Genomic DNA, 24,505 nt, shown 5'->3' with positions numbered 1-24,505 from the left:
CCTCCCTTATAGAGCCTTTTAGACTTCTTTTTTTCCTCTAATCATCCTCCTCCTGTCGTCCCCCTTCCCCGATGAAATAGTGATACTTTACATGCACTATATATCTCATTATGTGTGGGGACCATTTGGTGAGCCAGTAACCATTGTTGCTGTGAAAATTGGTAGATTCTTGAAAGTCTAGGGGAACACTTCTCTGGATTCCTGTCCATGTTATTAGTCTCTGTTCTCATCTTAGTTTGTTACTCGTTCATAGAATAGATCAATAAATTATCCCACCTCTGTTTAAGAAAAGAGAATAGAGGACAGTCAGACATTAACCTAACATGCTAGTTGTTAGTTTTAGTCAAAGTAATGCTCTGTATTTATCCTTTGATTGTGTCTCATTTACCTGGGTAGGCCATGCGGTGCAGTTCTGTGAAGTTAAAAGTTATCTGTATTTTCAGCCTTAAAATAGGTGGCCCAGTTGTCAGTAGATTTGACAAGTGGAACCCACTGGAGTGCATGATTGCTTAACCAGATACTTCATGGTTGAAGGACAAAATGAAAACAGAAGAATGCTGTTTACTGGCCTCAGTGTAGTTATCTTTCTTGTAAGACCCTAGATGATTTTAATGTACAGCTTGGTCTAGAATGCGAAGATCTATACATAACTTGACAAATCCCTTTAAGAAAACCCCCAGTGGGAATGTCCACCGTGGAGAGATAGCATCTGACTCATAAGGAGAAGGAAAATATGAAATGTGACTGGAGAATGACCTAGTACGGGTAACACATCCTGGCTTTAAATTGATGTGGGAAGGTGTCCTCATTTTCAATACTTGTATGTAACTGTGTAGACATATATCCTGTCCTCAGAGGCTGTGACCATTAAATAGTGTGTACAGCTGGATTGTTTATCAGTGTTTTAACTTTCTATGATGATTAAATCTAAGTGACAAAATATGTTTCTGCTGTAATTGTATTTTGTTTTTAAAAAGTGTTTTATGCTTGTTCGGCAGTTTTTAGGTAGCTTAGAAGAGCATTGAGTTGTGAGGGAAATATAGTATTCTAGGCATCTTGTATGTTTTTTGTTTTTTTGTTTTTTTTTTTTTGCGGTACGCGGGCCTCTCACTGCTGTGGCCTCTCCCGTTGCGGAGCACAGGCTCCGGACGCGCAGGCTCAGCGGCCATGGCTCACGGGCCTAGCCGCTCCGCGGCATGTGGGATCCTCCCGGACCGGGGCACGAACCCGTGTCCCCTGCATAGGCAGGCGGACTCTCAACCACTGCGCCACCAGGGAAGCCCTCCTGTATGTTTTGTACTAATATTAAGCTGCATTTTTTTTTAGTGACGTTTATTATTCTAGCATCTCTCTCATGATTTCGTCAATATGCCTTTTAAACAGCATCAGAGTCAGTGTTCTTGGGGATCTGGTTGTAATCCTTGATCATGCTATTTATTTTTAGAATTATTTTTATAAAGGTGAACCTGTAAGTAATCATTATATGAAAAAATATGATTTAATGTCTTAAGGATTATTTTCCCCCAATTATTCTAACTCTTTGCTGCATAAATAGAGACTGGCTATGATTCTGAAACTGACCTAAAAATGTAGAGCCGAAGCATGATCGTATCCTACTTTGAATTTATTTTGAACAGTCTGTCACACCCATAGAGTTTGTATTATTGTATATCTAACCAATAGAAAATATTCATTGGTAATCTTATTAGATATGAAAGTAAAGGAGAGCAAAATGCTTGTATTATATGGCTGTTATAGAATATCGTTAGTACAGTCATATTTCTATCTCAAAGCGTGATAATGCCTGCGGGATAAATGAGAAAGACATTGACTCTTCACACAAAGGAAATGGGTTTTATAATGAGTGCGGTCTGAACAGAACTAATCTCTTTCTTGGATCATTACTTCACCTAATCATAAAACCTTTTTTTAATTCAAATCCTTGCAGGGCTCTAATTGGTGACCTCTGGAGCCTGATAATTGTTGCAGATAGCTGGTCTTTTGCAGTATACTTAATGATGTTTGCAATTAAAAGTGAGAAATGTGGTTTAACCCTTAGGCAGGTAAAACTAAACAGTAGATTTTCCTTTTCTTGTCTTTAGTAGTTAATCCCATTCCTCCTCCCAATAGTTACTGACTTAAGTCATTATTGACTTCAATTAACCTGATGTCTTGTTGTCTTCATTTAGTCTGTGGGTTTACCAAATCTTCATTTGACAAATGCATTGGGATACATTAAGAATTATCCTGGGCTTCCCTGGTGGCGCAGTAGTTAAGAATCCGCCTGCCAACGCAGGGGACATGGGTTCGAGCCCTGGCCCGGGAAGATCCCACACGCCGCGGAGCAACCAAGCCCGTTCGCCACAACTACTGACCCTGCGGCTGTGCTCTAGAGCCCGCGGGCCACAACTGCTGAAGCCCACGGGCCTAGATCCCGTGCTCCGCAACAAGAGAAGCCACCGCAGTGAGAGGCCCACGCACCGCAATGAAGAGTAGCCCCTGCTCGCCGCAACTAGAGAAAACCCGTGCTCAGCAACGAAGACACAAGGCAGCCAAAAATAAATAAAATAAAATAAAAAAAGAGTAATCCTGAATCTTTTGGAATTGGTCAGTTTGTGTTGGCAAGAACTCCTAGCCTCTTCTTTCTCTGTTGTCTAGGTTCATCTTTCTGCCTTTTTTGGGTGAAAGTAGAAGCTGAGACATTTCTTTGCAACCAGTTTCAATAAATACTTATTTCAGAACTTTCCTTACTACCAGATGAAAGTGAGTCAAGAGAGAAATTTGCCAGTGTTAACCATTAGGACTGGTAAAACTGGGGGACCCTGAACCCTGATCTTTTGTTGTGCCTAGAAGCATCCTGGAAATTAGTTTGCGCTGTTGTACTTTTATTATGTTTTCGTCTTCCTCTGTTGCTCCTGTTATGTTTCTCAGTAAACAGCGGGTATTCAGTGAATGCAGTTGACTGACTATTCCTATAACATTCTGTTCATATATTGGAGGTGGAATTTAATCTGTTATGTTACCTGTTGGCTCAGAAGGTTTTGTTTTGTTTTGAAGTGTCGACAGAAATTAATCAGTCAATCTGAAATTTTATTTGAGCCAAATTGAGGGTTATAACCCAGGAACAACCTCTCAGAAAGTTCTGGGAACTGTTCTGCCGGTTCAGGCTCCAGAGGTCACGTATATAAACCAAAGCGCAGTTATATACGTGTTTGAGACAGAGGGCTGTATTCTAAATGATGTATTATTGACAGTTTACACAATCCAGATCTAAGCTTACAAAGCAGGTAGTGGGTCATGGGTCAGCGTGACCCCTTACAAGATTCAGAAGGAAGGGTATCTTTTAAGGAGTTGTCCTGTGGATTCTAGAATGTTGCTCCTCGTGGTTGAGCAGGTATTTCTGCCAGTGGGGAGGTTTGGTTGATGCCTAATGCAGTTCCACAATGCACAGTAGAGGGGAGAGAGGAGGCCAAAGGGCGGAGAAACCTTTTTATGTTTCAAGTTTTCTTTTCTTGCCATAAAATATGAATTTTATTTCACAGAACTGCCAGGTGTGAGTATTTTGAGGGAGAAGCAAACCTTTTGAGAGTCAGACAATCCTGCAGTCAAACTTTAGTTCTGCCACTTACTAGGTGTGCAGGAGAAAAGGGAGTGGTTATTCCTGTCCCAGCGCTCTGAGAAGTTCTGTGGCCTTCGTGTGTGCAACCAGGGTAGTGTCTAGAATACTGTAATTGTTCAACTTGTTAGATTCCTTCTACCAATTTTAAGCAACATCTCACCTCTGATTTACATTCCTTGGTGTTTATGGTTTTAAAATTATAAAAACCCTTTGCGGGCTTCCCTGGTGGTGCAGTGGCTGAGAATCTGCCTGCTAATGCAGGGGACACGGGTTCGAGCCCTGGTCTGGGAGGATCCCACATGCCGTGGAGCAACTGGGCCCGTGAGCCACAACTACTGAGCCTGCGCGTCCGGAGCCTGTGCTCCGCAACAAGAGAGGCCGCGATAGGGAGAGGCCCGCGCACCGCGATGAAGAGTGGCCCCCGCTTGCCGCAACTAGAGAAAGCCCTCGCACAGAAACGAAGACCCAGCACAACAAAAAAATTAATTAATTAAAAAAAAAATCCTTAAGCTTTCCCATTGCCATTACTAATAAGGCTCAAACTCTCTTAAAAAAAAAACAAACAAAAAAAACCATTTGCAATCAGAAGTTTCTTTTGAAAATTGTTAGACTTTAGTACCAAAATCCAGTGACCTCCTCATTTCTGAAGGTCTTTGAGTCTTTCCCCTTGTTTAGATGATAAATTTACCTTTCACTGGGGCATTGAATGATCAACATGTCTTATCTTTGTATTTTTTTTCTGCCGTGATGCCTTTTGTTTGGTGAATGACTGCATATATTTAAGGGGATGAAAAGGGGCCAGTACACTGGAAGCATGTTTTTTCTCTTAAAAATAATTTGATAAAATTTGTTATAATAATTCTGAGTAGTGCTCAGAATTTTTTAGTTAACCTTGATTTGAATTTGTAGAATCATATTGCTTTCACAAATTCTTCTTGAAATCCGTTCTACAGTGAGATACGTGTAAATCAGTCATCACGATTTAGGCTTTGTATTGAGTAAACAAGAATAACCTGTATTTGCATTATGTGTTATAGTTTTCAAAGCACTTTGATAAACATCATTTCTTTTGATACTTGTAATAACTTGGTTAGTTTCCCCCCAAACTAAGTAATAATCCAAAGAATTTTTTCTCACTCAAAATCAAGATCCCTTTACTAGAGTGATACTAAGAAACTGGAGGGGAGCATGGCTTTAGGAATCAGATACACTGGGGTTGGAATCCTAGATCCGGGCCTGCTCTGGGATCTTAGCTAAATCACTGGATTCTGTAAGCAGCTGTTTCCTTTCTGTAAAATGAAGATTACATCTACTCTGCTGCATGGTTACAAGGATTAAATACCTGAACAATAGTCAGTAAATAAATTCCAGCTGCCAGTATTATTGTTATATCCTTGTTAATTATCCATGATGGGTAGAATTACAGTTGACTATTGAACAACATGGGTTTGGACTGTGCAGGTCCGCTTTTACGCAGATTTTTAAAAAATAGAAAATAATGGTTTTCTCCGCAGGTGCGGAACCGTGGATACAGAGGAACTGTGGATACGGAGGGCCAACTATAAGTTACATACGGAGTTTGGGCTGTGGGGAGGATCAGCGCCCTCGACCCCTCCTTGTTCTGGGGGTCAGCTGTAATTCCCTCCTCTCTCCCTCCGTCCTTATCAATCTTCCTTTTCCTCCCTGGAGGAATTTGACTGTCATTTCCTTGTGTGTATGTTTTAATCTTATGCCTTGTGTATGTATTTAAGGAGACTTTGCATACAACTATTAGCACTGTCTTGTCTTCATAAAAAGAGGTTTACTTCCAAGCATTTTAATATTTAAAGTATTGACTGTTTTTTGCTCCCGGGATGGTATATTTTTGTGTATTTATGATGAGCTCATTCTTACCAGATAGTGATACGCATCTCTGTTCTGCTGTGCTGTTTATTTCTGTTTATGGAAGATTATTTGCGAGATCATGAGCTGTATGATTCAGTCTAGCCTGGGCAGGTTTTAGTGTCCTCAGCTCTGGTTTGAATCTAATAGGTGTTCTGTTAGGTTTGGATTGCTTAAATAAAATAATTCCGTTGTGAAAACATTTGTCGTGTTGGAGGTTAAGGAATATCTTTTCTGACCAGAAGGCATAATAACATTTTAGTAATCTGTCAAACAGAATTTACAATGGCTGTGAACACTATATACATTTTAAGATCATTTTAAATCCTCCAGCTAGGCTCTTGTATTATTTTGAAATAGCTGTCTGAATGTGGAGCATGTAGGTATTATCATTCTGCTTATGTGGACTTCTTGTTTCATTATAGATCCAGGCGAACCCCTGTCCTTTAGTAAGTTCACACAGAGTTAAGGTCCTTGGGAAAGGGCGGGGGGCGGCTTTTGACCATATTACTGTCTGCCCTAGTAGTTAATTGTGCAGGCTGATTTGTATTATTTATACTTATCTGAACCTTTCGTGAATTTTTATTACATAGCTTTTAAACAGCTAATGAAACAGGCTTTAACGTTAGCTGAATCTTAGCGGGAATCCTGCCTTGGTACTGACGAACTGTCCAACCTTTGGCAGGCTTCGAACCCATTTGAATCCTCAGGGTCTTATTCTGTAAAATGAAGGTGATAGATCATAAGTTCATTAGAATAAAGAGAGACCTTAAGTCAAACATGCAGCCCTTAACCTGGTGAATCGTTGTCAACAAAGTCATGATAGTTATTATTTACTTAGTACTGTCGTGATAAGTGATCTCTAAAATGATTTTCGTTACTTTTCAGTATTTTGCTGTGTAACATTATATGTGCTGTAAGCCCAAAAGGAAACTTTTGTATGTATCGGAGGCATCAGACACTGTTTAAAGCTTCCTTCAGTTAGATGTGGGGCTGGATTGCTGTTTTTTGCCTCACCAGTTCCTCTTTCACCCTCCTCCGCTCTGTGCCCGGGGCTGATGTGGGTGCCTGAGGGCTGCATCAGCAGACACTGTCACCCTCTGGCTTCTGCTTGGGTTGCCCCTCCCCCGTGGAGCCACCAGCAGCAGGTCTGCAGGAGGAAGTGAGAGCCCAGTGTGTGTTCTCTTTGGCTTCCCCCCTGTTAGGTTAGCACAGGCTGGCTGCTTCCTCTGGGGAAGTTGCAACCCCTGCCAGGCTGCCCTCTCCATGCAGTCTCTCGTTCCCTTTCCTTGCCCCTTCCTGCCTCCCAGCTTTGTTAGGACCACGAAAGGAGTTAAGTGTGGGGAGGGGACTGGCAGTCTGTTGGAGAAGACAGACATTTAGTAGGAAGTTAACACCTGTGGTGAGTATCGTGCTGGAATGCTGCGTTGTTTTGGGTCACTAGTCTGGGAATTCAAAGACAGTCTTTCTAGGAAGTGGAATCTAGGCAGAGGCACCAAAGAGAAGGCTGTTATTCCAGGAAAAGTCCCCAGAAGTGTTCCAGTCTTGGGGAACAAGTGCAGAAGCCTGAACCTCGGTGAGCTGGTGCTTTAGAAGCCGTGAAAAGCTGGGCATTAGGTTAGGGGTAGAGGGCAAGGGAGGGGAGAGGTGTGCAGGCACGCCTGTGTGTTTGCTCCAGCCCGGGTGTCCTGTGGGCTTGATGCCTCCTCTGAATACGAAGGGTTTGCCTCTCTGATGGCTTTCTGTCCAAATAGAAATAAGCCCTCTAGTTCCATCCCTCATGCGCTGTTCATGGGACAGATTGTCTTATCATCCAGCTGTGCTGTTATCTGCGCTCTCTCTCCACACTCCATCCATTCCATTTCTGCTCAGGCCCCCCTTTCCTTGAGGCTGGTGCCCATCACCTCACTCCTTAGCTGACAGCTCTCAGTATCTCCCCGTTGTTACTGGACCCTTAGTATATCAGTGTTGACCTTAAGAACCTGGCCTGCCTTTTCATGCTTTTGTCCTCATTTCTCCTCTGTGTTGGCCGCAGAGAACTACCCCCTCTTCTCACCCTGGTTCTTTCTGCAGGAACCCAGGATGTGGGGTGAGGAAATGGAGTCCATGTCTCAGCTTGTTCACTGACTGGCTCTGCAGTGGCAGGAGCTCGTCACGATTACTTGTGTGATTTATTCTATTTTGTACTGTTAAAGGAGAAAAGGGCGGGGGGAGTAAAACTCCATGTATCAACTGTACAGTCTAACTGGTCAGATGAGGGAATGTGAACTGGTGTTACCCAGGGTTACTTTACTTCACTGAAGAGCTCATCGGCTCTTTGCCTGGCAAACTCTGTTCCTCATCCTTTAAGAACTTAGCACGCATTTGCTAGCTTTTGGAATAATTTTCCAAGTTCCAAAGCTGTTAGTCCCTTTTCTGCAACACTGTGTACGTTATATTAAATTCGTCTGTTTACATGCCACAGATTCTGTGTATTTTCTTCCCAGCACCCAGTACAGTTTCTCCAATGTATCAGACCTCAGTCAGTGTTTTTTGGATAGATACCTGTTCCTCTCTCCCTCACTATGTGAACCCCATTGCATTGGAAGTATTATTGGATTCTCAAGATAAAATATTGTGCATGTAGTTCCCAGAAACACATCTGTTGCTTCAAGTGGGATAGGCAGTCCAGGTAAATTCCTCATCACAGTTTCAGTGAAAGAATATTTTAATGAAGAGCTTAAATGAATGATCAAGAGAGAGTCAAGCTCTGGATTTTCAGCCAAGACGCAAAATATAAGCATGGCAATCTCTGTATACATTCTTATTTTATTCTGTTCCAATATTAAAAAAAAAATTCTGCCAAAGTGTTTAAAGATTTAAAATTTAAGGGTAAAATATTCACATAATTCAAAATTTTAAAACAATGTAAAAGAGAGATACCGCGAAAGACCCATTCCTGTTTCTTATCCACTGCATTTCCCCCTTGACAGTTAATCACTGTTACTCGTTTCTTAATAGAAGAAGTGAGCTATTTTCTGTGCATATACAAATGAATATGAACATATATTCTTACACTGTTTTACACTGTGTATGTGTGCACGTGTACTAAACAGTTATTTGGTGGAGACCTTTTCCTACCAGAACATAGAGTTTCCTGACGTTGTAAAGTAGCTGTATGTGATTTCGTTGTATGGCTGTGCCCTAGCTTCGTAACCAGGTTCTTAATTATAGACATTTAGATGATTTCCAGTGTTTTGCTATTAAAGACAGTGCTTTAAGTGGATAACTTTGTATGTAATATTTTATAATCTATCCAAGTATATTTGTAGGGTAAATTTGTAGAAATGGAGTTGCTGGGACAAAGGAAAATGTCAATTTAGATGTGCTTGATTCTGTGAGAGAATTTAAGCAGTTTTTTTTTGTTTTGTTTTTTTTTTTGCGGTACGCGGGCCTCTCACTGTCGTGGCCTCTCCCATTGCGGGGCACAGGCTCCAGACGCGCAGGCTCAGCGGCCATGGCTCACGGGCCCAGCGAGATCTTCCCAGACCGGGGCACGAACCCACGTCCCCTGCATCAGCAGGCGAACTCTCAACCACTGTGCCACCAGGGAAGCCCTTAAGCAGTTTTAATGAAAATTCACTAATTTTTCTTATATTGGAAATTTAACTTATTTAAATTCAAAGATTATTTTGCTGTGTTTTAGAGGATTAGTGGATTTTAGTATATTTGGTAGGCTAAAATGTAAGTGGCCATTGCTTAGGGAGGCTCCGTACGGGACCAAGACAAAAAACAAAAAGGAATGGAAAAACAAAAGCCAAAAAAGACATAACTGACACTAGATTTCCAGGTTGACAGAAATTTGGTGTCCATGGTTTGAAAGCATAGCATTTTAATCCCCTCCATCATCTAAAACCTAATCACACATTTGCTTATTATTTCTGCACTGGGAGATGGCATTGGTACATTAAAATATATGTAACAAATGTAATCTAGGGATTAGTGAAAGTCAAATCCCCTATGTGTTCCACCTTGAACATCTGGCTGGATTTTCTATGGTTGACCTTCATATGCTCCAATTTACTAAAAGGTTAAATCCACCTTGGTAGGTGTCCAGTGCCTTCCCTTCCCTAAGGAAGACCGGAGGGGTAGTAGCCTGAGTTTTAGAATATGAAACTCCCAGTTAGGGACAGTTTCAAGATTTCATTAAATCATCTTGTACACTTCTGTTACTTTGCATATTACTTTATTGGACTTCATAAAAACATCAACCTACTTATAATCTTCAATCAAGCAGAAAATGCAAAATTGTTGATTGAACAACGCCTAAAAAAACAGAAGTTTTGAGCAGTTTTGAATGTTACCACAGGAGGTCACAGGGGCCTGAGCTGTGCTGAAAACCAGATCTGTTTGATGCCAGTGACAGGAATGGGACTCTTTCCATTGCTATGTGGTATGTTAGGTCCAGTACATGCAAGCCTACATGATTTAACATGACATCGGGCTTTAAACTTTTTTCTTAAATAAACCTTAAACAGTGAAATGTTATATTTCAACATATTTCAAAGCTTACTTAATGTAACAACTAGGTATTTTAGCAATATAAGATTTGCAAAGTTGACTGGAGAGGAAATGAGGTATTTTATATATTTTTTCTTTTAAATTTTACCTTCCTCTTTAAAATCATAGACATATCTCAAACTTTAATATATGGTAAAATATATAATTTTTTCTAATTTTTTAATCTTACCTTTATGACTTTCCATGTTACTTCAAATGTTAAACGTCACTGATGCAAGGAATAACGTTTTGAGTGCCGATTAGGGAATTAAATATTAAATTATGCATCTAAGTTCTCAAAATTATAAAAATGCTTTGTTATTTAAAAAGAAGATAGGTAGTTAAATATTTTGACAAATGTATACATAACATTAAAAATCCTTTTTCCTGGTAAGTTTCAGTGTACCTAATTTTGTTAAGTCTTCTAACTCGCTAAAGGTACTCCCAATTATAGCATAAATGGATAAATAAAAATAAAATGTGGAATTAATTTTCTTCTACTGATTAAAGCTGAAGTCAGTGGAGCAGGTGACATGTGACTTATTGCTTTTTACTGAGGAAAACAAAGCTAATTTAGCTCATATCCACCGTTAGTTCTACAATTTTCAAGCACATTGTATATGTGCATGCCCGTGTGCTGATTTATTCATGGAAAATTTCTGAAAGAGTATATAACATTCTTTATTATTACCTCTGGAGTATGGGTATAGGAGAAACTTTCTTTTACTTTTATATTCTATGATAGTGTTTTAACTTTTCACCATATGTGTATTTTATTTTTATAGAAAAATGTCAACATTAAAAGTACCCTGGAAGAATTTTTTCCAGCAGCAATAACAAGAATTATCTATGTAAACGTTTACATTTCACATCCTTCTGTTTCAGTGTATATTGTTCCCATGCAGATTCTATATAGAATGATCAGTTTTACAGGATCAAAACTTAGGATAATACAAGAAAGGAAACAAAATGATCAGCTCATTTGGAGACTCAGTAATTATCTTTATTTTTAGAAGCTTTGGTCGGAAGCTGCAGAGCTAAGCTAGAAATGGTAGTAGAATTGTGCATGAAGTGCTTTGTGGGTGTCGTGGTGGGAGGGACTGATTTTCTCACTGCTGCTGCTGCTGCCCAGTCGAGGAAAGGGACCGTAACACATAAAAAGTAGTATTTAATGTGGTTGAATCTCGAAGGAGATGTGTGAAATTGAAATCATCAGAATAACATCACAAGAAGAGAAAAGAGCATTAACAAAGCCATGAGCTTGTAATTGGGCTTGTCACTTGTGAGGAGGGAGGATTTGGTTGGGGAGGTCGACTGACAGAAGGTTGTCCAGGGCTTTTAATGGCATCTTGGAGAACCCGTTCTTGATGGGAAACGCCTTGGAGAGCCAGGCGGGGTTTGATAAATAGGGATGTCGGTGCTTGGTAACGGTGAGCTGAGAATAGTTTCTGGCTGTTCTTTGCCATTTGATCGGCCTTTTCCTAGGATTCCAAAAGGCCCCAAAGAATCTATTTTTATGTTTGTGTTTGTTCCCTTCCATTAGCTTGGGCGATTGAGATTTCACGTTGTAGTGCCCTGGTATGTGCGTTTTCCCGCTGTACTGGTGGAGAATCATCCATACAATGGGGGACATATGTCATTACTTGAAAAAACTGTAGCCATCTGAAGTCCATATTCTGTATTGGGTTTCTTGCCACCATAGAGCTAAGGAGAACCCCCAGCCTCTGGAGTTCTAAGTCAGACACTTCACAGTTGTCTGTTTTTCTTCCACAGAAATAGAAAAGTTTCACAAAGGAGAAGGCAAGGACGAAGAAAAGTACATTGATGTGGTGATTAATAAGAACATGAAGCTGGGACAGAAAGTGTTGATTCCTGTAAAACAGTTCCCTAAGGTAAGACTGTGAGCCTGCACTGCAGGTGTGTCAGAGCTTATCACAAGGGAGCGCACGCTCCGTTTACGTTCTGTTTGGTGTGTTCTTGAGGTGTTCTCCCTTAGCACGACGCCCCAACACACGTACTTTTACAATCAGGTGAAACCTTATTTGGTGATTCTGTCCCTTCTGTTTGACTTTGGCGTGAGTTGCGGAGCCCTAAAATTTATTCTTCTGAGTTACGTTTTGGACTTTGGACAGCCTGTTCAACTTCTTCCTGCTGTAGTTTCTTCGTTTGTAAGAGAAGGTTGGATTGATAAGAAATAAGATTATCCATGTTAAATGCTTGGCCATAGGGTTTGGCACATAAATGCTTAAAATATTCCCTAATTATTCTAGAAAAAGGTTTGATTTTTATTCACTGCAAGTGTTATTTTATGACATTTGGCACAGTTACAATAGGTGCTTTAAAGTCTACTTCTAAAATCTTGATCATCTCAGATTTGGCCTAAATTGATCTTCTTTTTACTCTGCTTTTCCTTTTTCTTTCCCCTGAGTGTCCATGTACATGATTTATGTATACTGTTGTATATATTAGTAGTTAATTTCTTTTGATTGCAGAACAACAATCCAGTACCTGAAAATACCACAATGTATTTATCCATTTGCCTGGGCAGTTTTCAGTTTGGGGTTATTATAATTAAATTTCTGGGAACCTTTTCGTACATTTTGTGACCATACGTTTTCATTTATTTTTAGTAAATATTTAGGGTTTAAATTGCTGTGTATTTAGTTTTATAATGAATTGCCATAATTTTTTTCCCAAAGTGGTTGTATTTGTGACATTTCTAGAACAGTGCATGCAAAGTTGTGGTTGCTCCATATATCTAAATCCATATTTGATGTTGTCAGTCTCTTTAATTGTAGCCATTCTGATAGGATATTGGTATTTTCTTGTGGTGTTAATTTGCATTTCCCTGTTGGTTAATGATTTCGTGTACTTTTTCGTGACCATTTATATATCTTCAATTTTGCAGTCTCTTTTTAGATCTTTTGCCGCTCCCTGAGTGGGCTGTATGTCTTCTTATCATTGAGTTGTAGGAGCTTTTTTTTTAATATATCCTGGCTACAGATCTTTTGTTGGATATACGTTTTGTGAATATGTGACTCAGTCTGTGGCTTGCCTATTATTTTCTTAACAGAGTTTTTTGATAAGCAGAAGTTTTAAATTTTGATGACGTCTAATGTATCAAGTTTTTCTTTTATGATTTTACCTTCTGTCAACTAAGAAATCTTTGCCAACCTCAAGGAAATGTTAGAGTCCTTTATAAGTTATAGTCTCCTGTGTTTCCCCTAAAAGCTTTACCATTATAGCTTTTAATTTTACGTCTATGATACATCTCAAATTAGTTTTTGTGTATGGTGTGAGAAAGACAGTCAAAATTCATTTTTTCTTCATATGGATATCCAGTTTTTTCAGTACCACTTGCTGAAAGATATTTTCCTCCCACAGATTGTGTTGGCATCTTTGTTGGAAATTGGATGACTGTGTTAAGTGAGGGTCTATTTCTGTACTTTCTATTTTGCTTCATTGATCTATTTATGGATCATTATGCCAGTACCATACCATCTTCATTACTGTTGCTTTTTATAGTAAGACGTGAGGTTAGGTAATGTAGTCCCTTCAACTTTGTCCTTTTTCAGGATTGCTTGCATATAGATCCTTTGCAATTCTATATAAATTTATTGTTTTATTTTCACAAAACATTCTGCTGGGATTATGATTGCAGTTGCATTGGATCTGTTGATCAGTTTAGGGAGTTCTGACATCTTAACAGTATTAAGTCTTCCCTTCCTTGAACATGGTATATCTTTCCATTTAGATTTTTAATTTCTGTCAGTAGTGTTTTGTACTTTTTAGGGTAGAGGTCTTGTCTTTTGTTGAACTTATTCCTAAGTGTTTCATGGTTTTTGAACACTCTTGTAAAGTATTTCGAAATCTTATTTTCCAATTTTTTTGCCTCTACTATAACCTTTTGCCTCTAGTATAAACCTTGTATTCTGCTACCTTGCTAATAAATTCACTTGTTCTAGCAAGTTGTTTTATAGATTCCTTAGAATGTGCTATGCACATAATCATATCATCTGCATAAACAGTTTACTTCTTTCTTCCCAATTTTTATGCTTTTTATTATCTTATTACTGTATTGGCTAGGATCTCTAGCATAATGCTTGAATACAAGTGGTGACGTTAGGCAGTTTTCTCTTGTTCTCAGGCAATGTGGAAAACATTCAGTATTTTACCATTAAGCATGGTAAAGCTGTGAGGTTTTTTTTGTAGGTGACCTGTATCTGGTAGAGGAAGTTTTCTTCTATTTTAGTTTTGCTGAGAGATTTGATCCTGACTGGGTGATGAATTTTGTTGAATACCTTTTCTGCATCTATTGAAATGAACACAGGATGTTTCTCCTTTATACTGTTAATATAGTGAATTTTATCGATTGATTTGGCTAAATTAAACCAGTCTTGCATTCTTGGGTTAAACCCTACTTAATGATGTATTATCCTTTTTATACATTGTTGGATTCAAATGCATCTGTATTCATGAGTGATAGTGGCCTATAATTTATACACACACGCGCACACACACACACACACACATAGAAGTGTTCTTACGTTTTCTCTCCCCCCCCCCCCCCCCAAAAAAAAAAGAATGTATGTCAGTTTGGTGCTGTTGTTTTCTTTATTATTAGATAGAATTCACTAGTGAAGCTGTCTGGGGCCTGGAGTTTGGTGGTGAAAAACTCTTTTCAAATACATGTATTTATATATGAATCAGATATAAGTTTTTCAATGTCTTTAATTGACAAGGCACTAATCAGATTTTCTATTTCATCTTTTGTGAAAATTGTTTTGTGTTTTTCAAAGGATTTGTCCATTTCATCATAATATTTCAGGTATTGCTTCTTTAAATACTTTTTCTGATCCTTTCACTCCCTGCCCTTTGAGACTCTAATTACAGGTACTTTCAACCTGTTGATATTCTCGAAAAGATTCCTGTGACTCTGTTCACTTTTGTTATTAGTTTTTCCCCCCTCTTCTTCAGTTTGGGTCATTTCTGCTGCTGTATCTTAAACTCATTGACTCTTTCCTATGTTATCTTTATTTTTTTGGTAAAGCCTATCAGATAAAATTTTTGTATCAGGTATTGTACTTATCTGTTTCAGAATTTATATGTGATTCATATATAAATATATGTATTTGGAAACATGTTATTTTCTTTGCCGGGATTTTCCATTTATTGCAGGTGTTATATTATCTTGTGTAATTGAGCACAGTTAAAATAGGTGCTTTAAAGTCTCTGATTCTAAAATCTTAGTCATCCTAGATCTGATGTGAATTGATACTCTTTTATCTTGATAATGTCACATTTTTCCTATTTTTTATATGTTGGGTAATTCTGGATTGTATACTGGACATTGTGTTATATTGTGGAAATTGGATCCTGTTATGTTTCTTTGAAGGGTGTTGATATTTTTTGGATTCAGATGCAGACTCTGTTGGATAGGAGTGCAGAACTCAGTTTACTTCTCAGTTTGACTTTGGCGTTTATTTTTGGCATACGTGACTGACAGATTTTATACACAAAATTTGGGGCTCCTCAAGTCTAACTCTCATTTCTAGTATTCCTCCCACACATTTCAGCACTATGGTTGCCTCAAACTCTGCTACGCAGCTAAAAGCTCTACAATCAGTGAATTCACCCAGCCATTCCCTTCTTCCAAGTCTTGACTCCCTTGTAGAACCTCCTTGTTTTTGAGCATTCTGCGGAGGCTTTAGATGTTTGCTTTTTGTGTTTTGTTCAGCGTTTGAGAATTTATAGTTGTCTACCTAGAGACAGTCAGCCTGTTAGGAACTTACTCAGCCATACTTACAAAACTGAAGATATATAATACATTTTAGTAAACAGAAAACTGTTATGAGCATTTTGTAGACACACTAATTACTAAACACAGCATGGATTATGGGAACTTTTATAAATTGATTCACCAGGCTTGATATGCTCAACATGCAGTAGGTAGAAAGATGCACAGACACCATCCCCAACTTTAAAGAGTTCATAGTCTGGTAGATAATTAATCTGAAGTTAATACTCTGTTGTGTATGAGTTAAGTATGTGAAATAAGACCTCAAATGTTGTTTTTCAGTGTCAGCTTTGATGAGAGTAGGGGAAGACGAATTATAATTTCTGCGTCTCACAGAGAGCAGAGTCCATGTCAAGTCCTCGTAATGTCTGAAGTAGGCTGCTTAGAAATCTGCTTTCAGAATGCTGAAAAGCATATTTCTGCTTAGCAAATTGAGCATTTGAGTTTCAAGCCAGCCTTGTGGAAAGGCTAATACAGGACTTGCATCAGTTCTAAGAAAAAGCTTTCATGCTGGTGTCCCTTAATAGGCTGAGATGGAGGAAGCTGGCAGTGCTTTCCCCTCTGGAATAGCAATGGGCAGAGGCAGCTTGGTGTGGAATTGAGGCTATTGTACACTTTCAGCTTCTGGGGCAAGAGAGAAGCACTGTTTGTGAAACTCCAACTAATAAAATGATTTCCATTAATTGAGTAATTTCTCTCAACGAACCATTTCAGCACTCTTTCAATGGTAAAACACCGAACATGCGTCTTTAAGTATTCAAACCCAAAATATATTTGCTCTCTTGAGCATATGTGCGAGCTTGCAAAGTGTGAAACGCAAATAAACACTGTTTCATGATTTTTTTTTTAAAGACTTTAAGCTATAGAAATTGTCCTCCAAAGTTTCCCCGTGGGTAAACCCTAACCCTTGGTTCTGGGCAGTGACTCGATGTAACAGAGTTAATCTAAGTGCCAAATCAACATTGGAACAAGGCACCCTGTCTGTGAGGACCTTAAATGCCTTGTGGTTTAGATTTTACATTGATTTTTTTTTTTTTAATTCACTGTTTCCTTCATCATTGATCCCATCTATCCATTCATATACTAACATTTATTGAGGGTCTTCTCTGAGCCAGGAATTGTGCCTGGAAAACAAAACTGATTAAGACATGTCCTTTTGTCACAAGAAGCTGTCCGTTTTGTGGGGAATACAGATGAATAACTTAATTTCGTATAATACAGTGTGAGACGTTCAATGTTGGGGTGCTCTGGAAAGTCAGAGAGGATCATGCTGACAGTGTCAGAGAAATCTTCCCTAAGGCTCTGAAGGAGCTGGCTGGGTAGGGGTCAGAAGTAAGACAGGGTGAGATGGAGGGGTGGCCATGACGGGGGGATACAGGGCAGAGGGCATTTGAGAAACTACCAGCCATTGTACTTGGCTAAGCAGGTTAATTTCAATAAGATGTGCAGGTTTTTATTGAGGATTTATAAATAAAGTGATAAGGGAGCAGTGAATGGAGGCTGATCCCTCATCACGTTACTTATATAAGGTAGGGTTGGCCAAGGGGGGGCTGTGAAGTTAGAACAGGAAGTGACCTTTGAGCTGCTTTGGAGTATGAGGTGGGTTTCTCCAGGTGTTTAATTATTGGAAACTATTTCAGGAAATGGAATGCCACATGTAAAGTCATGCTAGGGTAAAAGAAGGCTTATGCACCATTTTAAAAAGTCAGTTGTCATAGGAAATTGAATTATATCTGTATATATCATTATGCATACATGCTCTACTGCTATGGTAAGATTGTCTTTATTATACTGTTAAATAAAAGAAGGAAAAGCAACATGTAGGACAGATAAAACCCTAGTTGAACATTTATTTTAAGAAAAACTAACTTGAATCTTACTAGCAGTTATTTTCTGGAGGGTAAGGACCATGTGCTCTTTTCTACTTTACATGTTTCTGTACTTTAATGTTTTAATAATAACTTGGTGTCACTTTTATAATTAGTATAAAAAAAAAAAAGATTCCCATTTTGGGGGAAAAAAAGTGCCCGAGATTGTTACCTTAGGAGATACCTGTGTACTATGATTATGGTTTTTAAGATTTAGTGTACTGAGTTAGATTCTACAGGTTTAAATTAGATTTATTAATTTTCATAATTTGGTAATTGTTGTCTAATCTCTCAGCATTCTAATGCTTACATATTATTTTCAGTAACTTTATATTAGGCAATATGGGTTCTTACATTAAATATTTTCCTATTATGTGCATATTTTAAATTTGATATATTTGCTGTCTCACAGAAGTTCTTCGGTTAAGAGTCTTTGAGAGAGGAGAACGAAGTATTTATAAAACATGTTTCCTCTGGAGTTTGAATTAAAGCTCGAGAAGCTTTCTTTTTAAAGTTGGCTTGCATTTTTCCCCTGTAGTGAATTGCAGACAATTAAAAACCCACGAATTTACTACTGGGTGGAAGGAAGCCTATTCCATAGAAATCATCATGGCTATCAAAATTTTCCTAGAATGGTAAATATTTGACAGTCCTATCGGTATGTTAAAAGTTGCCTTTTCTGTGACTCCTAGTTAATTTTTGGAGGCAAATAATGTTTTTTCAAGAGGATTCATGCGAAAATCCTTTTTATTTTTGGTGTCCAGTTGATACTTTACCTGTAGAAATAAAATGATAATGCACTTGTTTGTTAGTCCTTACGTGCCATTACCGAAACCCACAATGCTGTCTAGGGGGGGTTTTGAAACTTGTTGGTGTCGAGGAAGCCTGATAATAAAAATCATCACTTAAAGACACATGTGTTTATGACAAGTCATGGTCGGTGTCCCTCCTGGTATCCATGACACCTTGGACCCTCTGGGGAAGCAGAAAGGCCACTCTGGAACACGGAGCCTTAGGGAAATGTCTTGGCCCGCAGTCCGTTGCTTCACTGAGCGCAAGTCCCCTTCCAGGCCAGCCCTCTCCCACCTTGACAACCCGTGTCTTACAGTGGGAGCGGGAGGAAGGTGCAGCTGTAAGTAGAGATGAGCCTCTTCGAGGCTACTTTCGTTCTTTTCTCAGAGGTCTTCTCTGGACCCTTGAGGTCTTGTGATACACGCCCCTATGTCACGAGAATTAGAAAGTTAAGTTGGTATTTGTGAATATGATAGCTTTCAGAAAACATTGTGAAGGAATTTCAAACCTTATGCTGTGACTTCTCCCTTCTTCTCTTTTAAAATGCTTGATTATTGACCCAGAAAGCAGCCCTTGAACTTAAAGTTGTTAAGTGGACTTCAGAAACAGCCAATGCATATATTAAGGGGCTTGTGACAGAATTTACTCACGTGTTTTTTGGAGGGGGTGTTATTGTTATTACTATTACTATTTTATTGAGTCAAATGAGTAATTACAAAATTTGGTTATCTATAGGTCCCCCAAAATCTCATTACATTTAAAAGAGTAGAAATGCTACCATTATATGTACTTTGGTCACAATGCAGTACATTTAGAAATTAAAGTCCGTGATGAATATTGTTCTGTGTAAATCTTTTGTTACATCACTGCTTATTTTTGAGAGGTGATGGAGGATCGGTCTCTTAAGTGTGTTGCTGAGCCAAAAGGTAAAACAACTTTAGTGCTTAGCCATATATTACTGGCTTAGATGTGTTAAATGTTATTGGACGGCTTATTTTGGCTCTGGGCCCCATGGAGACCTCCCAGTTGGATCACCTGAAAATTGCACAGCTGTACTGTTGGACACAGGAAATTTGAACAAAGCTTAACCCCTGTCTTCTAGGATTCCACCCACCTCACCTCCACCCCCCACCCCCCACCCCCCACCCCTGCAGTGGAGTAAAATGGCAGAAATTCATTAAATGGCCCAAACTGTGAACTTTTATCAAAACAAGTAATTGACACACAATTACGTGAAACAGAGGGCACTTAGTATATACATTGATACTGAGACACTTACAGAGGGGAAAGCAGTCAGGTTTAGAAGTCAGCCCCTCTTTGTTATGCCTACTAGCTCTGCCATTTACTAGCTTTCTGACACCAGATGTGTCACATCTTCCTTTCCCTCCCTCCCTTCCTTTCTCTCTCTCTTTCTTTCTTTCTTTTATTTCTCTCTCTCTCTCTCTCTCCCCCTCCCCCCCCTCCCTCCCCCCCTCCATCTCATCAGGCTAAACACCTACTGGACCACCTCCACTTGGATATCCTGCAGACTTCTTATATTTGATGTGTCCATAAGTGAACTTCATACCTCTTCTTGGCAAACCTGGACCTTTCCCTGTGCTCCTATTTTAGTGAATGACAGACAGCCCCTGTATCTAAGGAGCCCATGCCTAAAACTAGCATATCATTTTTGTCTACTAATTTCTCCTTCATTTACCTCTCCCCCTCCATTCTTGAAGTACAATGACATATACATTTTATTACTTCTACTTTTAAAGTAATTCACATCTATTTCTATCTCTGCATTCCACTGCCACTCCTTACTTTAGACCACTATCATCCATCACCTGGTCTTTTGTAATAGCCTCTTATCCAGTTTCAAATCCTCCATCCCATTCTCCACACTTGAAGCCAGACTATTGCAGTCTGGGATTTTCTGGATTAACATTTTCAAACTTAAGTATATATGGGCTACATAGCTTGTTTTATTTGTTTTGCTGTCCACCCAGTCCCCCACCCCCGCCCAAAGAATATAATCCAGCTTTGAGCATATAGAGATTAAAAAGTACATAAAGTAGATGATTTCAGATGGTGTGTCACTGTGTGTGTGATTTTGCCCATGTCATCTCCTGAAGAAGTTACTTGTGTACTTTACTTGATTGATTTTCAGTGTTGCTGATGTCTAAATAAGTAGGGTTGTTTACCATTTTAAAGTAGATAACTGTGTTAAAATTACAGTCAGTGGAGCAATACCAAATAATCTCAACCACTACCAATAATGCTTAGTGATTTCTGGTTGGCAAATTAATAAATTTAAATAATAGTATTTATATAGCTCTAATATGTTGCAGTAATTTCGGCAGCAAAGAAAATCAATAAAAACTATGTTGACTAATGCCATTTGGTTTGGGGCAAAATAAACTTTAGTTTCACAAGTATGTATTGAGAAATCATTATGCAGGAAAGATGATGAATAAAATGTGGGTCCTAATTACTCTCCAGGGATTTATAGTCTAACAGGAGAACGACAGTAAATTTTACTAAATAATATAGGGTAAAGACTGAACTAACATAAGAGAAATAGATGGACACTGCAAGATTTTAAAAGAGTGAGGAGGAGTTATTTCTGGAGAAAGAACTACAGGTGGAATTAAATGTAGTCCTTAAGTATAAATTCAGGATGTTAACAAGCAGAGATCAGGGGGAAAGACAGAGTAACTCTTGGGCCAGAATGATTTAATTATGGGGAATGGTAGTTTGTAGCATTCGTTGGAATGGTGATGACTAGCGTGGAAAGCCTTCAAGTGCTGTACTTGCGCATTAGATTTTTATATGGCCTAGGGAGCCCTGAAAGATTTGTGACAGATACAAATAAACAAGTAGAATATATAGTAGGAAATATTCTGCATTATAAAAGATCTTACCTTTTTTTTTTTTTTTGAGTCCTCAACATTTAGGAATGATTGATTTAAACACAAGTTGGAATGACTTTTATTCCCTAGAAATTCAAGTTCTCATGTAAAAGTGATTGTTATCGTTAGAGGTGATTATCAGAATCATGAAAATTATTGTCAGTAATCCAAAGCTTGACTCAATTACTAACGATCCTAAGAAACGTTCTATTACCAAAGAGGCTGCTCCATTTCATATGAATGCCATGGTCCCAAGTCTGTTGTTAGGTTTACTACTGTTTGGAGTTTTGCATTTATGACACTGGCTTAATTCAAATGAGATCAGTATTCTGAATACCAACTAAGAGGTGGATTTATTTAATTAATCATTGTGTTAGTGGTTAAATTATTGGAACCTAAAATGGCTCGTAAAGCTAGTGAAAGTAGTGATCTGGTCTTTTCCTTTCAAGAGAAGAAGATAGGTAAAACAAACCTCGTTTATTTTCTTTTCATTCTTGCCGTTGGGCAGGAATTAGGTGAATGTGGAGGTGATGAACCAAATGTGTTTCCTGACAGTTTAATTCTTTCTCTCCAATAAGGTCTAGAAAGAGAATATGGGGTGACGTTTTCCAAAGAGGGATGTTATGTCCAACCTTACATTTGGGTGCTAGAAGAACATGCTAGAACTTCTATTTTAATGTTTGTATGTAGCGTATGGTTTCTGCGTCTCAGGCACTGTTCTAAGGGCCTTACGTGTACTAACTTTTCACGTGTTAATCTTTACAGTTTTAGGAGGAAGGAATGATTATCTCCTGTTCACTTATGAAAAACTAAAAAACAGAGACATTAAGTAACTTGCTAAATGTTATTACACAGTAACAGGCATTTGAACCCCAGAAATCTGGCTCCAGAGCCCATGCTCCTGTTCAAGAGATTAAGCTTTATTAATATTTATTACACAGGTTAACACTAGTACTATTACCTGGCACATGTGAGTCCAGGACAGTTGTGTGCACAGTGAGACAGGATGCTGGAGTAGAAGAGGGGATTCTCCGAGGCAGAAGCTCCCAAGTTTTAATCGCTCACTTGCTTTCAGTAATTGGGGTGGATAGCTGTGCATGTGCCTGCGTATGGATTCTTGGATTGCATCTACTAGTTTTAGTTCACTTACCTTTTTCAGTGGACAAAGATTGTTGCAAGAGAGACTGCGACTTCAGGGCCACTGTAGATGCAGTCGAAATGAGCAGGAAAACGGCAGAGCCGCTCCGTCCGCAGGCTCGGCACCGGGACAGGGGGAGAGCAGCTCCCGTCCAGATGGGCGTAAGAAGAACAGTCTTTTCAAATTGGGACTGTTTTTTTACATCCAGTATCGTTAATGATGAATCTCTTGACCTAAGTAAGGATCGAAATATTATTACCCAATGGTAGATCAGGTGTAGCATTTTAAAATAAATGTATGCATACATATATATGCACACACACTCACATCCATTTTATGTGCATATAAACTGTAGTGCAGGGGCCAGGGATCCTTCTTGGCTGCCTAACTTAAGATCTGGAACATTGGACGTGATAGTCTGTGGGGAACACTTAGTCGCCGTGGACTGCACCGGTGGACCTGCTTCCTTTCACCTCCTTCCTTTCTCACAATTTATTAGCTCTTCATTAAACTTGAGACATATACTGTATGCAAACAAAGGTTTTTTTATTTCTTTATATCCTCTCATTTCTCACATCCTACTTCAGACCTCCCTCTACAGAAATGAATTACATTGTTTATGTATTACGGTACCTCCTTATTTTAGTCTTTGTCAGATGCCTTTTTTAATCATTTTTAATAAACACATAGATTTTATACGACGCTCAATTACAAGATGTTAGACAGTTAGGACCATGTACCCAAAATACGCCTCCCTCCATCTGTGCCTGTGTGGTATACCTTAGGGTTCGTTTTAATTAAATCTTGGGTAGCGATTGGTACATTTTGGACATTGATTTTGGTTGGTACTCATCGGTCACTCGCAGCGCATGAAATGCTGCTTCCTGTTGGGAGCTAGTGCGGCTCTCTCTGTGGCTGAGGCACACGGGGGGTGAGTCAGGGTCCCTGCCCTCAGAGAGTGCCACCTCCATGCCCTCTTAAGGGAGGGAAGGCAGGCAGGTGATTGCTAGGCCTAGAAAAGACCGTGATGTTTGAGGCTCTTAAAACTTTTTGATAAATGACTGCTTCATCGTTTTTTTGTCTGGGGGCAGTGTGCCCCCCAGTGGCCACTCCCTGCGTTCATGACCTGTATCGTGCGTGCCCTTCCCTTGAGTCTGTCCTGACCCTGCAGCTCCCTTTAACTGACAAGATGTGAACTTCCAGGCTGGAGCTTTAAGGAAGCCTGACAGCTTCTGCTTTTCTGACCTTGGAAGACATATACCATGCAAAGGTCCTATCACCCTGAGGCCACCATGGGAGGTGGAAGCTTGGGATACCCAGAAGGAGGAGAATCAAACCAATAAGAACTGAGGTCCCCATCTGACAGCCACCACCAACTTAAGAGACATGGGAATAAGCCGTCTTGGAAGTGGGTCCTCCAGCTGCAGTTGGTCTGGCTGTTGCCACATAGAACTCCCCCCAGGGCTCAGATTGCTGAACTGTGAGCAAATAAATAAAACGGTGGTTGTTCAAGGCCATTACATTTTGGGTTAGTTTGTTATGCAACAGTAGATGCCCAAGATGTCATTAAAGCATAACCTAGTCCCTCATTTTCTAATTACCAAGGCAGGTGCGGCTGTGTGTATGTCGGCTGGACCGGGGTTTTAGGGTCAGGTGGGAGGACGCTGAGGGGGAGAAGGGACTGTAATGGACCAAAAGAAGCTGCTTTTAGCGCATATGAGATTTATCCCAGACTGTTCTGTTGATGAAATAGTGAAGTACATTTAAGAAAAATAACTAATGTACAAGGAGCGTTAAGTAGTTCATGTTATAGTCAGGAAAGATACCGTAGCGCTTTTGAGCATTTTTGCCATAGTGAACAGGAGGGACTCTACCATTGAGAGGACTTTATGTTTTGAAATTCCTTTCCTTTTGTGCCAAAGAGTGTTTTCACTTTATGTTACTGCTGATAACAGCCGTGGCCTTTTTAAAATAAAGCAA

At 39.3% G+C, this 24,505-nt stretch overlaps 1 protein-coding gene across 10 annotated transcripts in view; it reads left to right on the top strand.

The window, feature by feature from the left end:
- KHDRBS3 (KH RNA binding domain containing, signal transduction associated 3) overlaps positions 1–24,505 on the top strand; it is a 272,767-nt gene that overhangs the window by 75,532 nt on the left and 172,730 nt on the right. For 9 of the 10 annotated variants that reach the window (XR_003793559.1, XR_003793561.1, XR_003793558.1 and 6 more), the window contains one exon: positions 11,813–11,931. Coding sequence is in view for 6 of the 10 variants with exons in the window: in XM_029222868.1 (XP_029078701.1) it covers positions 11,813–11,931 (119 nt within the window). In the remaining 4 variants the exon portion in view is untranslated. Of the gene's footprint in view, positions 1–6,708; positions 6,903–11,812; positions 11,932–24,505 lie in introns of those variants that run through there. The other variant, XM_029222871.1, reaches the window with a different exon arrangement.

Source organism: Monodon monoceros, unplaced genomic scaffold (genome assembly GCF_005190385.1).
Source record: "Monodon monoceros isolate NGI ecotype Baffin Bay Population unplaced genomic scaffold, NGI_Narwhal_1 Super_Scaffold_14, whole genome shotgun sequence".
In the NCBI taxonomy this organism is placed as follows: domain Eukaryota; kingdom Metazoa; phylum Chordata; class Mammalia; order Artiodactyla; family Monodontidae; genus Monodon; species Monodon monoceros.
Note: the sequence above shows the minus strand (reverse complement) of the source record. Positions and strands in the feature narration are given on the sequence as shown.